Source organism: Cottoperca gobio, chromosome 1 (assembly GCF_900634415.1).
Source record: "Cottoperca gobio chromosome 1, fCotGob3.1, whole genome shotgun sequence".
NCBI lineage: Eukaryota > Metazoa > Chordata > Actinopteri > Perciformes > Bovichtidae > Cottoperca > Cottoperca gobio.
The window spans coordinates 17,847,562-17,863,197 of NC_041355.1; the positions used below are offsets into that span (position 1 = coordinate 17,847,562).

At 41.5% G+C, this 15,636-nt stretch overlaps 1 protein-coding gene across 9 annotated transcripts in view; it reads left to right on the forward strand.

The window, feature by feature from the left end:
- ldb1b (LIM-domain binding 1b) overlaps positions 1-12,705 on the forward strand; it is a 30,080-nt gene extending 17,375 nt beyond the window's left edge. For 3 of the 9 annotated variants that reach the window (XM_029429123.1, XM_029429202.1, XM_029429030.1), the window contains 10 exons: positions 5,430-5,532; positions 6,861-6,905; positions 7,171-7,246; positions 7,329-7,431; positions 7,582-7,754; positions 8,608-8,730; positions 8,820-8,903; positions 9,726-9,849; positions 9,945-10,096; positions 10,527-12,705. In XM_029429123.1, coding sequence (XP_029284983.1) covers positions 5,430-5,532; positions 6,861-6,905; positions 7,171-7,246; positions 7,329-7,431; positions 7,582-7,754; positions 8,608-8,730; positions 8,820-8,903; positions 9,726-9,849; positions 9,945-10,096; positions 10,527-10,757 — 1,214 coding nt within the window. In that variant the 3' untranslated portion in view covers positions 10,758-12,705. Of the gene's footprint in view, positions 1-2,449; positions 2,843-2,891; positions 2,911-5,429; positions 5,533-6,860; positions 6,906-7,170; positions 7,247-7,328; positions 7,432-7,581; positions 7,755-8,607; positions 8,731-8,819; positions 8,904-9,725; positions 9,850-9,944; positions 10,097-10,526 lie in introns of those variants that run through there. The other 6 variants (XM_029429380.1, XM_029429293.1, XM_029429544.1 and 3 more) reach the window with 5 other exon arrangements.
- The last annotated feature ends 2,931 nt before the right edge of the window (positions 12,706-15,636 follow it).

Sequence of the window (15,636 nt, forward strand, 5' to 3'; positions counted from 1 at the left end):
TGCACTTGTAGGTTTAGGTGTAAGCTTAGTGAAAACATCACACCGGGCACTTTGTGGAGGTTATTCAGCCCCTGCATGCTCCAGCTTTAATCACTTATTGTACACGGATTTATGGCTTTAGGTGTGAATGTGTGACTGCAAGTTGGAAAATGAGGCTAGCTGGTGAAGTAAAGGTTAGGTGTGTGTGTGTGTGTGTGTGTGTGTGTGTGTGGTGGCTGGTTGGGGTGCTGGTTGAAGATAAGGCCTGCCCTATGCCTGAGAGCGAAAGAGACGGTGTGTGTAAGCCCTTGAAGCCTTATCCTGACACACCTCCCACCCCCACCTCTTCTCCATCAGCCCAGCCCAACACACACACACACACACAGTGAGGATTAACCCCGTCATGTAACATTTCAATGGGCGAGCTTTGGAGACGCACACACACAGGATTAACCCTTGTGTGTCCATTTCCATGGATGGTTCTTAGCTTCGCTCCGGTTGTGACAGCATTGACTGCTTGTGTTGCCATGGCTACAGGGCCAGCGAATGTAAGATAGGCAAATCCACATAAGTCACCCACAACAGACACTCTAAGCTACTACTGACTACACCTCCCCCTGGTACTAGACACACAAAGATGCTGCCAAAAGACTGACAGGAGCCTCGTGAGCTGGGAAGTGCTCATGTTTTCAAGCTTACCATGGTCAAACCAATGTACATAAACTCAGCCCGAGCATCTTTGTTGCTGGTCGGGTGAGAGACGGGCCTTATAGCAGCTTATCCTCTCTACATGTGTGGTACTGGTAGAAACTGCACTTCACCATACTCCAGATTTCTTCCAACACGAGAGTCTGCAAGGAGGTCCGCATTCGAGTTGTCGTCTTAATTTAGCAAATGTGAGGTAGTTATGTTCCGAGTCCGCATATCCAGACGGAAAAGATCTGCAAATGTGTCAGAATGAAGCGACACCCTCTGTCGCGGAAAAGCAGAAAAGTAAACATACAATGAAAGATCATTATATCTGGCTTGACCGTCTCAGATATGTCCGAATATCGCAGACAATGGAGAAAATGGTTTGATTTTGAGTAAAGTGTGTTACTGGACTGAGATGATTGGGGTGGAATGGATGTTTGACTGATTGACTAAATGACTACATGGATGATGAATCAAATCAGTGTCATTACATTAATACAGATGAAGAATTTACTTTCATTTATTATTGTTATTTCTATCTTTGCATTATTAGTATTCAACTGAATATTGAAAGCAATAAATATTATGCAATTAATTATGTGGAAAGAAACCTTGTGGAACTGACCCTTGAAATGCACCCCGCAAACTAAAATTAATCTGAGCACTCATCTATAAAATACATTTTTCAGTTTTGTATCATATTAAAGTGAATAAGTTTAAGTTTAAGCTATATTTAACCTATCAGTTATTACCTATGTGCTCAGAAAGCCTGTAAACTGTTTCCACAGAGCGGCTCCCAAGAGCAGCTTAATTTGTTAATAAATCATTAATGAAACGTTGTATGTTCACTCCCTGTGTAGATGGGTGTATAAATCAGAACCACGTTCATGCTGGTGGTTGCAACGTCCCTGAATATTTGAGGTGGCGGGGAAAAGCACTTCCGTGTTTGAAAGGAAATTATTTTTCAACCTTGATATGGGATCACCTGTCAAAAATGCTTTAGAGATAAATAATGTATATCAAAAATTATGACATACACTTGTATAAATATATGAAAGAAACTACTGACCTAATACGGCTTGTTCTTTTTATATCTCAACCTTGGCCATATGGGTGAGTCCTCGCTGGCTGTGATCTGAATATCTGATTATAATTTGAGGCGATTTAAGCAGATTTAAAGGCCTATGGGATTCTCCTTTTGGCTTAGTGCTGAGAGAGAGAGAGAGAGAGAGAGAGAGAGAGAGAGAGAGAGAGAGAGAGAGAGAGAGAGAGAGAGAGAGAGAGAGAGAGAGAGAGAGAGAGAGAGAGAGAGAGAGAGAGAAATGAATTTGCTGGTCTACCTTTGGAGACAGTTCAGTGTGCAAACACAATTGATTGTAAAAAAAACCAAGTCTGTTATCCGAACATGAAAGTTAATTTGTTGGATCTACTTTTAACTGATCAGGCTGCTGCATCAGCTGTGCATGGATGACCCTGCATGGATGGACCCATAGTGTATAATACATATGACCAAGGTCTTGTCTGTCACCATCTCAGTTCAGTTGTTGATGTGCACTAATTAGGCAAACATGAAAACCACTTTGCAGTCAGTGTGATGTTTATTTCCAAACACACTTCCACTCTGCTGCATTAGGCCAATTCTCATCTGTGTCAGTTACAAAGAAGGGATGGGATGTTAGGGAGGAGGAAGGAAGGGAAAAAAATGCTTACCAGACAACCTTCATGTGCAGTTGTGCATTAGTGGGGGGAGGAGGAGGAGATAAGGGGGAGAGGGCGGCTGGCGGTGCTGGGCAGAGGATAGAGGAGCAAATGCATTGCGGAGGGAGAGGAGGAGGAGGGCCTACAGCTATTGTTCATGTCCTCCCGTGAACAAAGGGCTCATCTGGGTCCGTATGTAAACCCACAGCAGGCTTCAGCCCACTGACAAGGCCTCATGCGGGACAAAACATAACCGATCGACTCCCGCAATTTAGGCCATATTCCGTTTCAGTCTTTCAGCGGTTTGAGGATATTTTTTCATTGATCCTATTCAGGGAGACGTATTGTGTTGGTACGTTGCGTCCAGCCAACCGCCGTCCAGCGGGCCTATCCGTTTTTACGCACGGAGCGTACACACGGTCTATCATCACGGATCTGTAAACATCAATTTTCTGATTGGACTTCTTTGCAGGTAAAGGGTCGCTTTCCAAAAACACACACTTTGGCTGCAATGTCTAGCTGCTGTAGCGATTAAATGAGGTATACGAGCCGCCGTGGTTGTAATTTCTCGTCTTATTTCGGTGCTTTCTCGTTGAAAAGGGATTTAACGCTAAGGCGTTAGCAAGTCGGCTAACCCCAGCTAACTGTAACTGTTTCTGGCTTGCTAACGTTAGCTTTCCGTGCAGGCCTACAAGGCAGTGTTGTATACAGTCAACATTTTGGTGGTTTAGGATGTCGAGTTTATTGGTCGTGTTTGTTCTGTGTTTACATGGCTGTCTGGCTTGTTAAAATGAGTGCTGGTGGGCATTATGTAGCGAGGTTCACTCGTCATGATATCACCTGTTTAACGTTTGAGCCTAGCTAACAGATAAGTGTTAGCATTATGCGCTTGCTGCCTCTCTAATTGCCTTTGTAAGCAGACAACTCCACGTCAAATGCGCTTCGACTGTTAAAGTTATGAACTACACAGACGTTAAAAACAACACTTTAAGTGCAGCTTGATAAATACAACTTTAGGTTCATGTCGTTCTTTGTCAAATGTTTGCTAACGTTAGGTTAATGTTTCAGTATAACACAGCTATCGCCAATATTCCGTTTGGATAGGCTACTTGTCTCCACAATCATGGTGGCAGGAGTCCTAAACCACTACAGGTTACTCTCATTTAAAGGAGACTTTGTAAAGCTGAAAGGATTTTTGTGTTTGGAGTTTCTAATTAAATCAAATGTTTGCAGTGTTTTTGACATCCATGTTACTCAACATTTGAGGTGAGATTTGTTCTGAGAGTGGGCTGACCATTACTTGAAGCTTCAAGATAATGTGCATGTATAATGTACATATGTATATGGTGTAATGTGTCTACTTGTAGAGGAACATGATTCCCAGTGGAGGAAGTGGAGTCCAGCTGATGTGATTGTGACTCCCTGTCATTAACCGCTAACAGGAGAGGAGATGAGCTAATGGAGCTCTCAACAACTAATGGACACATAACCATCGATTATTTATTTATTTATCAAGCCCATTTGTTTTCCTCTGGTGGTGCATCCAGCCCATAGCATAAAGCAGTGCTGGCCCACACAGTAAACAACTTGTTTTTACACTAAGTGAAGGCAGGGCTTCAAGTGGATGGAGGTTGGATGGCTTTTTCTTTTACCATGTAGATGGTGCGACTCTTGTTTTGAAGATCTGTGGTCCTATTCCTAGAAAACCTTTCTTGCTATTTATTTACCTCTAATCTATAAGAGCTATGTAGCTATTGGCATACAAACGGTAGGAATCTAGTCGAATAGAAAGCAGATGTAATTCCTCATCTTAGAGATAGGCTGCTGTTTATTTAAGAGAGGATTGGTTTTAAATGGATGCGAATGTAATTTAGGAACACCAACCTGATGCGTATCAGTGTGGCCCCTAAGGTCAGTGTTGGGCTGTCTGTCAATCTCATGACAGTCTGTCTTTTTACATCAGCACACTGTTAGTGTTATTGCAGCGTCTTTAACCAAAATACAGCAAGAGCACTAGTGAATCCATAATGTTGGAAAAAGTCTGCTTCTTCTCACGTCTTCTCACAGAGTAGAGGCTGTTTTAGTCTAAATTATTTTACCTTAATCTATAAATATATATTTCACATCACTGCTGTGTTCTCAAACCACAGTTTCCCCTGCTTAAAGATATCCTACTAATACAATTAAAGCTTATCTCTCCCTGACTGTGTCTGGTAGATATATATCTTTTTCATACATACTTAATATGCAGAGACAAGACAGAGAGACATTAATGAGGCGGGGCTTCACCATGGTGACGGCAGGGGTCGTGACCTAGAGGCCGACACGCCTGGATGGCCTTTATTGGAGAGCTGGGCAATTAGAGTAGAACAACGGTTGCAGCAGTGTGTGTGAGAGAAAGATTCATCAGTTGTTGTTTTTTTATGTGGGTGTGAAAAGTCAGTTTTGGTATTTTATGGTTATGGAGTTGGATGGCAGCAATTTCTGTAGGAGTGAAGCAGCAGCACATTGTTTAAAGGAGGCTCCTCCTCAGCATGTTGTTGTTTTGTGTCTTTATGAAACAAGATTGGTGTATTGGGGATGCCATGTGAATGAGTGCAGCCAACTGATACTGGATAGTTCAGGCTGTATGTGCCTTCTCCCTCACATGATAGTCATTCTTTGTAAGTGTCACTCCAAAAGTAAATATAATTATCATTAGAAGTACCACTGTAATTCCCAAGGACGTAGCAACTCCTGGTACCATCTTCTATGTTCTCTCATTTATGTTCTTTCTCGTTTGGCTTGTAATTTAGGCCTTTATTTACAGCTTGGTCAACACACAATGTGCTGAAAGGTTTACACTGTCAATCCTCACATTTGTGGCTTAATAAATACAGTATTTATTACCAGATTTGAAATATTATTCATTTTTCATCTAATTTAGCTTTCACACATCAGGATTTCATTTGCCATTATCTGTAAGCACTAATGTCTAACATTTGATGTAACGTCTGAACCTGTAATATAAAAATGAAACCCATTTATGTTCTTTCTTATTTGTCTCTCCTCTCTTCTAGGCTGTTCCTCCAAGTCATTCAAGCTGTACTCCCCCAAGGAGCCCCCCAACGGTAGCACTTTTCCCCCTTTCCACCCCGGCACCATGCTGGACAGAGACGTGGGGTGAGTTTTATGTCCCTGTTTTCTGTCTGTTTTGTGTATCTGCTCTGGGTTAAGAGTTCAGCTCCAGCCTTTAAACATCTTCCACAGGTGCTTTTATTATTGCATGCCATGTTTACATAGTCTTGCAAATCCAGCCTCAATATCATGAGTTTAATTTCCTCAACAATATGTTGGTCTGGAAAACATCCTCTGGTAATCGATTCAACTTGGCAGCTGGTAGTCGGACCATTCAGCAAACGGTAGAAAGCAGTTTAGATGCTGGCAACAACAAACGGAGCTGTATTGTGAATTTAGCAGTGAATGGTTGTATTTATTCGAGAGGTTCACAAACAGGGCTGTCATAAAATCAGATTTTCACTGGACGGTTGTTGTGGCCAAAATAATTCGGAAGAGAATTTGAAAAAAATGCTTTTAGTCAAATTCATATTTCTATGTATTTATATCATTTTTACCCTTTTTTTTTAGGAAATTAATTATATTCAAAATACGGAGGGATCGTCTGTCACCATAACTGCACAAAAGTTTATTTTTATTATCCGCTGACCTTTTACAGGATATACAGTATTATCATGTGTATTATTAACATGATATCAATAATTACTTTTCAGCCTTTTCACTTCCAGAACAAACACTCAAAATATTTTTTTAGATTAACTATATATAATTATTTTCAGTGCACTGTTTGTTTGATCGTCAATGTTTCCAGGACAGCCACTATGTTTTAAACCAAAATCCAGGTACAGCCCAGGTAGTGTTTGTTTTGGTCCAGTCACGTGCACCGACTGGACACTCGTACTCCGCTTTAATGGCAGTGTCACTTTGTATATCTAATTTTAGTGTAGCTTACAGTTTGAAGCACATGCTGGACGGACACCCCTGGGTTTATTGGTGATATTTTAGCAAAAGAGGGCGCTTGTCGTTTTGTGAGAGGTTGATCAAATGGCCCATATGTTTTAGTGAAGTGTCCTTTTAGCCACCCACTATCCAGGAAAATGCCTGTTGAGTTACCGTGACTAAAGAGAAACTTGTGGACCGGCTGTGTAAGGCTAATGTTTAATGCTAAAATGTACTTGTCTTGACTTGTCGGGCTCTGTAAGGTTAGAGGGGTATACCTCTGCAGTATTGGGTGCTGTGCGTCAAAGCTTGTCTTGCAGCAAGCAAATCGGGGTGTGTGTCAGAAGTGTTGTTATTTACAGTCTCCTTGTATCATCCAATTTGTGCCGTGTTTGGCCTGCGTCCCAGAGTCGTAAAGACAGACAAACTGCTGGAGGAGGGCATATTAGCACTATAGCTGAATGTAGTAACCTCTCTGTCTCTTGTTTCTCCAGTCCTACCCCGATGTATCCTCCCACATACCTAGAGCCCGGCATAGGGTAAGACTGCATTGTTTCCCTTTATCTCCAGCTGGTGCGAAAACGGCAATAATAACACAAGTAAAGATTAGGCCGTGGGAAGTTGTGCTCTTATCTCGCTTTTAAAAGAGATTTTGTATTTAGTCTGTGACCAGGCTAAACTAGGTCCGTATGCAGCATATACCTAAAAGCATTGAAGCACTTACTCTTTCAAAATACCTCAAGCTAACTGTTCTCGACCCCTTTCCTGTTTTTGTTTTCTCCTCCACCTGTCATTCTATAATAGGAGGCACACACCATATGGCAACCAGACAGACTACAGAATATTTGAACTCAACAAACGGCTACAGAACTGGACAGAGGTTTGTTGGCGCACACGTTCATATTTAAAAACAATCCAATGATTGTTTGTCACTAATTATTTTTCCTCTCTTCACTCTGTAGGAGTGCGATAACCTGTGGTGGGATGCATTTACTACAGAGTTTTTTGAAGACGATGCCATGCTGACCATAACTTTCTGTCTGGAGGATGGACCCAAACGTTACAGTAAGAAACAAAGTCACTGGAACATATTACCTCTGTTTCATACATATACCGCCACTTTAATCCAAAATCCTCAAGGCACAAAAGGACTGCATATTATAATTTGACAGTTCCTCCTGTCTCATGCCCCTTTTTGTTTTCTCTCCTCTGAAGCAATTGGGCGGACGTTGATTCCAAGGTACTTCCGGAGTATATTCGAGGGCGGTGCCACTGAACTCTACTATGTGCTGAAACATCCCAAGGAGTCCTTCCACAATAACTTTGTCTCCCTTGACTGTGATCAGTGCACCATGGTCACCCAGAATGGAAAGCCCATGTTTACACAGGTGCGTGTTTGCGTCTCTAGCCGTTATTGGGTCCACATCTTGTTTTTAAATATGTGTGACTATTTCTGTCAATTTATTAGTAAGTCTTACAATAAAAATCCCTTTCAAATTGTTAAGAAATAGAAACTTTTTAGCTTGAGACTCATGAACAAAGGGACTGCACACAATTTCACTAAAACAATGCAAACATTTGAAACGAGTGCAAAACACGGTTTTTAAAAGCCGCTTTAAGTTCCCCTCTTACCATAGGGTTGCATACCTCCTTGAAGGGTCATTGTGGGTTAAAGCCTAAACCTAAGTCTAAGACCTTTACACACAGAGGGCGTGAAGAATAAATGACAACTTTCGATGACTTTTCATTCTGTTTAAACCCATTATTCCTGCAGAGTTTCATATAAAGATAAGGCTACTCTAATATTAGTATGATTATTTGTAGAATTAGATTCAAGTGGTGGCTGCGTAGTAGTGACACACAAGTCGACCTGCGGGCTGGCCGGGTACGTGTGAGCTTACTAGAAAATATCACACATTTGGGCGAGCTGTCGAGTGGACAATTATGTTAATTAAAGAAAGTTTGATTCAATATAAAAAGAGTAACTCATTTAATCAGTTGAATCACTTTATTCAAATGTTATAAGTTGATAACATCATAAAATATGACGACAGACTTTTGAAGATTCATAAAAAAACCTCAATAGAAGCTTTGAGTGAAAAAAGAAAAAGACGTACGGTACAGCCCAAGATTCAACATGATGCCCTATTTTCTTCGGTGTAGCATTTACCCGTCTCTGTACAGATTACAAGGAGTTGAACTGCTACTGTATACTGACCTGAGTCCTCTGAACTGTTTCAGGTGTGTGTAGAAGGGCGCTTGTACCTGGAGTTCATGTTTGACGACATGATGAGGATAAAGACGTGGCACTTCAGCATCAGACAACACCGTGAACTCATCCCCCGCAGTATACTGGCCATGCATGTGAGTAGAAGTGTAGGAGTATTTGGAGTATGTATATAGTGATGTGTATGAGTGTCAGCGACGTAATCCGTCCCCTATATATGTCTCAGGCCCAGGACCCACAGATGCTGGACCAGCTGTCCAAAAACATAACAAGATGTGGCCTGTCGAACTCCACCCTCAACTACCTCCGAGTAAGACACAGACACACACTTTTTAAGAAAGAGAAAAACCTCAAAAGTATAGCTTCACCCGACTTAAACATTTCACAAAATAAATGGAACTGTTGAGAATGATCAAATATGTGCTGTTCACTGATGATTATTTGTTTCCAACAAATTTGAAGTTGGTCTGCGTTGTCAATGTTGTCAGGGATCTGGGGCCTCAGCTATCGATACATTTAGTAATCTGTTACTCTACCAAATATTCCATCGATTAATCAAGTCATTTAAATAATAAATAATTTTGCTTTATTAAAAAGCAATGTTAAATATACAATAAAGAAAATAAGACTTGTCTCTTAAAATTAACTAATTGGTTTACTTTTCTGAAAAATCTTAATTTTTAATGCTGAAATTGTATATCTGTCAAAACTAAACCCATTTAGTACATTTTAGCACTAAACAAAGTTTCTCATGGAATCGTTTTGGGCCTACATCGTCTACATTTTGATCTTTTTTTGTTGCTGCTTGAAAGGTTCTATGTAGAGAGCTTTTGAGCAATGATGCCACTGAGCAATGTTCGACTGGAACTACAGGTCCACTCTTGTTTACAGATGCTGCAAAAGTCACAACCTCAAGTTGGCAAATGTAAAAGTGGTTCATGTCATTGTTGAAACTGTTCTCACTTGAGATATGTTTACTTATTTGTTTCCTCCTTTTTTTTTTATGATCAGATTTTCTAAACCGACAAGTTCAAGTCCAAAGATGAAGTCATTTTAGCTGAACACCAGCTAACAAGGATGACCTGGAACAGTGTGTGATCTCTTAACTGTTGCGTCTGTTTGTTCTCTCCAGCTGTGTGTGATTCTGGAGCCCATGCAGGAGCTGATGTCCAGGCACAAGACATACAGCCTCAGCCCCAGAGACTGCCTCAAGACCTGCCTCTTCCAGAAATGGCAGAGGATGGTGGCACCACCAGGTAGGTGTACAACATGCACAGATAAAGGCACACACAAACACATCAACTCCCAGGTAATGTATCTGTAACCCTCTTTCTTCATTCCTTTTCTGCAGCTGAGCCATCAAGACAGGCGCCGAACAAACGGCGGAAGCGTAAGATGTCAGGTGGCAGCACCATCAGTGGAGGAGGAGGAGGAACTAATAATAACAACAACAACAAAAAGAAGAGCCCTGGCAGTGGTTTCCCTCTGTCCAGCCAAGTTCCTGTGAGTACATCGCTGCTCTCTAGTGTCAGCACTCTGCTATTACACCACCAAAACTAAAAGCACTGAACATTGAAAGAATACAGGAACATGTAGGAGGCATTGAATGCCTGTTAAAAAAACTCATGACATCTGGACTAGTTTTTGATAGAAGGCGTGTGGGAGATGCATAGTCTAATGAGACCGAATTAAGCATGTTGGATTTGATATTACATTCTTTGTTTGGTGTAATAAGCCAAAGACTGTGCGTCAGACAAAGCACTACAGCATGGGGGGGTGGGCTTGTGAGAGAAGCCGTAGAGCCATAGGGTAAATGTATATGTGTACAGGAAAGGGGATCAGTTAACCCTCACTTTTACATGACGGCTGCTACACCCATTCCTCTCCACTAAAACAATTTATTGATGTCTCCTCTTCTTGCTTTGCATCTCAGGATGTGATGGTGGTGGGAGAGCCCACACTGATGGGAGGGGAGTTTGGCGACGAAGACGAGCGTCTGATCACACGGCTGGAAAACACGCAGTTCGACGCGGCCAACGGCATCGACGACGAGGACAGCTTCAACAACTCTCCGGCGCTGGGCTCCAACTCGCCCTGGAACAACAAGGCCCCCTCCAGCCAGGAGAGCAAGAGCGACAACCCCACCTCACAGGCATCGCAGTAGAGCCCAGAGCCCCGCAACCTTAACACAAACCCCTCTCTGCCACTCCTCAGACCCCGACAGCCACGAGTGCAACATCAACAGCCCGCTCGCCAACCCAGACATCACTGTAGAGCTCAGATTCATCACACACAGGAGTTCCGACGGGGCTCAGCATGTCTCAGGCAACGTCACTGAGCCATTGCTGTGACTTCCCCATATTTAGACGCCGTGTCCCACCTCTGTCTCCCTTCTCCTCATCTCGCACTCAAAATGTCTCATCTGCTCTCGCTAATTTTCAGTCACAACAGCGACCGGGTAGATGTGGCCGAGGAGGCGCAGGGATTTAATCCAGGAGAGAACTGTGCACACTAAACTATCCATACTGAAGTTCACACGTAGGAAGGGGCGGGGTGGAGCGGATGGTGTCAGCGGGGCTTCGACATGGTGGCGAGTTGCTTAGGGACCACTTGTCCACCCGTCATCTAAACATGGCTCTCAATTCTGGTCTGCTCTGTTGACGCACAAGTCACTAGTAATGTTTGTTAATAGAGTATATGTGTGTGCGCGTGTGTGAAATGTGTGAGGAGCGAAAAAGAGGCAGTCTGAGCTTATTGGTGGCTTTTCTGACGCAGACGGACCAGAATTTAGAGTCCGTCTATAAAACCATTGAAATTCACACACTTGTAGGAGAGCTGAAATGTGGCACTAGGGAAACATTATACATACACACACACACATACACACACACATACACACACACAATTGAAGGATTCTGAGTCCCCTAGTGCCAGAGCCATCTCTGATTAGACTACAACGGATGCAGTCTTTCAAACAGAGCATTTACAACACACACATGCACATACACACAGTTACACATTTTAAGAGTTTTTATACAGTATATATTTCCCTAGAATGTTTTTTAATTTGTATTAAACGCCTTCATTTCAATTGTTACTTTTTTATTTTCTACCAATACTGAAAAGCTACAGACCAAGGAGCAACACAGGACTTTTATCCCTTCCCCCTCTAAAATATATTGTTTTTATCTTTTATGTTTATAAAAGAGAAATAATTTAGTGTGGATGTTTTTATTTTGTCTTTTCGTTCCTTTTTTGGAGATTTAAATTTTTGTGTATTTGTGCTTGTATATTTAAGGTAGTAGCAAAGTTCTGTCTGACTGTAATAAAATGTATTCTTACTTAGATTTACCTAAAGCCATCCCGATCTAATGTAAAGAAACAAAAATAGGAAAAAGGAGAAAAAACACTCATGACCCCGTCCCCTCTATCTTCCAACCTGCTCTTTCCTCCTCCCTCTTTTTAAAACTTGTGTAAATGAAATTACAAAACCTCCGGGGGTACAATGGCACCATGGAGCGATGATTTTACTGTTTTCAGTTGATTTTCTTTTTTTGTATTTATTTTGAAAATTTTAGAAATTCACACATGTATTTCATCTATACAGGAAGTGATTTTTCACTCAACATTCATCACAGTTTTGTGTACTGCATCTTTCAACTTGATGTCAAGTGAATGTGCTCACTGAATTTTAGTTAACCGGTGAATTTCATATTTCATCACTGGCTAAAATTGATTATTTCTTTTTTTTTAGTTTTTGTCTAAATTGCCTTCATTTGTGCCGTGTCTTTCATAACCAACAGAATGATACCATCCATCATCCAGACATCTTCTAAAGCCAGCTTAACATTAAGTTCAGTCGTCATATTGGGTAGCAATGCCGAGTTTGTAAAGTCTGATAAAACAGCTGAAGCTCTATTTGTTTTGTACATTTCCATTTCGTTACAGTTGATTCCAGCAACAGTTATGACTGAGTTTGAATGGTGACTTGTACCTTTTCCAATCCCTGTAGAAAGAAATCATTGTTTGATATATATTTTTTGATTTGGTTAGTTTCTGCCCTTGATAATTAATGTATGGTACCAATAAAAAGATACATTTTCACTTTAAAAGATTGTTTTGTAATTATTGCAGCACATCTGATAAATGTTGGGGATAGTCAGTCTGGGTTTTGATTGCTTAAAGTTTTTTAGAGTGTTTCAAATGGCTGTTAGCATAAACTCGGGACATAGGTCACCAAAGTAAGCTGGTCTATAGCGTTATGTATACTGTGAACGCTCGCACTAGCAGGTCACGTGTGAACGAGCTTTAAGATGCCAAAACATGTACTTTGACCAACATTATAATGTTCCGATTTGAATACATAAGGAACGCTACAGGGAAGCTACACAGTGATCTAAAATAAAGAATGTGCCTTTATTTTTGCTTTGTAGTTCTTAAATATTGTACCCTAATTTGTCAGTGAGAGTAAAAAAAAAAAAGCACGGACAAAAGTGGTCCATCTGAAGCTGAGGGTAACCTGACTTTTAGCTTCAAGCTTCAAAAACACAGGAACCTACAAATCCCATAATGCCGCTCTATAGTTAGCATGTTTGGTGCTTGCCCATGTCCTTCAGACTTCAGCCCTGGTCTGCAGAACAGCCTCTCCTTTAAAAAATTAGTAGTCTGCAAGCAGAGGCCCAGATGACCCTGATGACATCAAGGATTACTTTTTTCATAGCTACAGAAAACAAACTGTTTTCAGAAGCTGAGCAGTACTACTTTGTTGTGAGTAAACCGACCTTGAAGTTGTGACCAGAATGAGAGAGGAAGGGAGAAAAAAAACGTTCGGGTGCTTTTCCTCCCTTTTCTTACCGACTGCAGCACATCACTCTTCTTTATCTCACCTTGATACAAACCCCTCTGTGCAGTCACATCCCCCTGCAGTCTGTTGTAACCTGTCGGGGAAGTTTAGCTGAGATCACACAAGCTTCAGGCTTTGCTGCTGGGTATCCTGGCGCTCCTCAAATCTTGTCCTTAAGGCACAGAGGCCTGCTAGTATTTGATCCTACAGGGTAACTAATTGCACGTGTTGATCCAGCTCTACATCAGTCCTTGAATGAAAACGACACTCAGGATGGAAGAGCCCCTAAGGACCCGGGTGCAGACGAGCGCTCCAAGGCCTTGCCTGTGGAACAGATTCTCACTTTAATTTATGATACTGCACATCTTTTCTCATTTTAATGCTATGTTTAAGGTAAAATAAGCCTTTTCCTTGTGCAGCTCTAGAGAGCAACCAACAATTCTGTCGCTGAGGTGCAGCGAGGTGTGTCATATGCGTGCATGTAACGTTTCACTGTCTCTGCTTTGTTTGTTTGTTTGTGACAGCCAAGAAAGAGCACATGCCTTTGGTGGTAAGGTTAGTTAAAATCATTGATGGCAAATCCCTTCTTTATCCTGCCTGTATCAAAAGCTTACAACAGTCAAGGTAATTGAGACGTGTCCCTTCTCTTTACAGAAGTCAGGTCAGTTTAGTGAATAGCAAAGGGACTCTCTTCAGGTCTCCATGTCTAATGTCAGCCTGTCTCACACATACATCCACCTGCCAACTATCACGCTTTCTCTTCAGGCTTTTATCCCCGTGTCACACTGTACCTGCAGAGCTGTAGCTGCACACCAAGGAGGATATTTACAGAGCTACGTCTTTTTTATGATAACTCGATTAATGATACTTGAAATATCTTGTGTTAAAATATGAGACATAACTACTCTCTGACAACAAAGTGTGTTTCCCTAAAGGTCCAGTGTGTAGGATTTAGTGGCATCTAGTGGACCGAATGCACCGCTCTCCCTTTCCAAGCGTGTAGAAGAGCATAAAGTGGCCTTCAGGTGCATTCTCACCACCAAATTCAAGCTGCCACTTAAATATAAAAACACGAAAGGCCCTCTCTGGAACCAGAGTTTTGTTTGTCCGCTCTGAGCTACCGTAGCACATGGCAGCGCAACATGTTGGACTCAAGAGGACCGGCTCCTTATGTAGATATGAAGGGCTCATTGTAAACTAACGAATATTCTTAGTTTCAGGATTATACACTAATGACAACATAATTATAAATAATATATTCCATTTCTGCCAATAGATCCCCCTAAATCATACACACCGGTCCTTTAAGATATCCATATTCGACTACAATACATCAAGGATTATATAGACTCTTATCTCAAATTTAAGACCGCTTTCCTGTTGTCCGAATGCGACAGCAAGTCTTCAGGGTTACTGCACATGAAGCAGATGAAGCATGTTACTGTACAAATCCACCGGGACAAACTGGATTAGGAAAATGTATACTGAGGAATGTACTATTATGTCTTTTCAGAGATATCTGCATCATATCTCATCTCTGATGTTGGTACCAGAGTGTTTCATTAGATTGTAAGCCAGTGTTTATCAGAGGTCACTATATTACACATGGTGTTCCCTGAAGCGACAGAACTATCATGCTGTTTTGGCATTAAGTGCTAAGAAAGACTAATATCGGCACATTGCTCATCCTCTATTCTCCTGAAGTCTAAACCGTTTCTTCACAAAGTAAAACATTAACTAAGAGCTTCTGCCAAAAATAAATCACAACTAAAAGCAAACTTTCGAGCTACAGACAAGTAGAAAAACAACATTGCTGGTGAATGTTTGTGCGTAACTTTGTCTACCTGCCTACCTGTGTGTGTCAGTTAATGTTCTCTTTCACCTCTCCTCTGATGTTGCTCTCTTCTACCGCTCTCTCATTATAGTCTGAGTTTCCTTCCTCTGTCTTGCCTCATCTCCTTCTCTGTCTAATGACGCGGTAAAAGCGGAGCTCGTCTCATTTAGTCCGGAAATCGAGGTGCTCCATGTAGTCTTTACCAGAAATATAGAACCCTTGATGGTGAAGTTAATTTACCAAGGAACTCATGAGGTCAAAATAGGAAAGCATCAACTGTTGCTTTAAATTGGAGACAAAACTGTTACATTTATTATCTCGTGCAGAGAAATGGGTCTGCCGTGGAAGGTTAGACTCACTCTCATT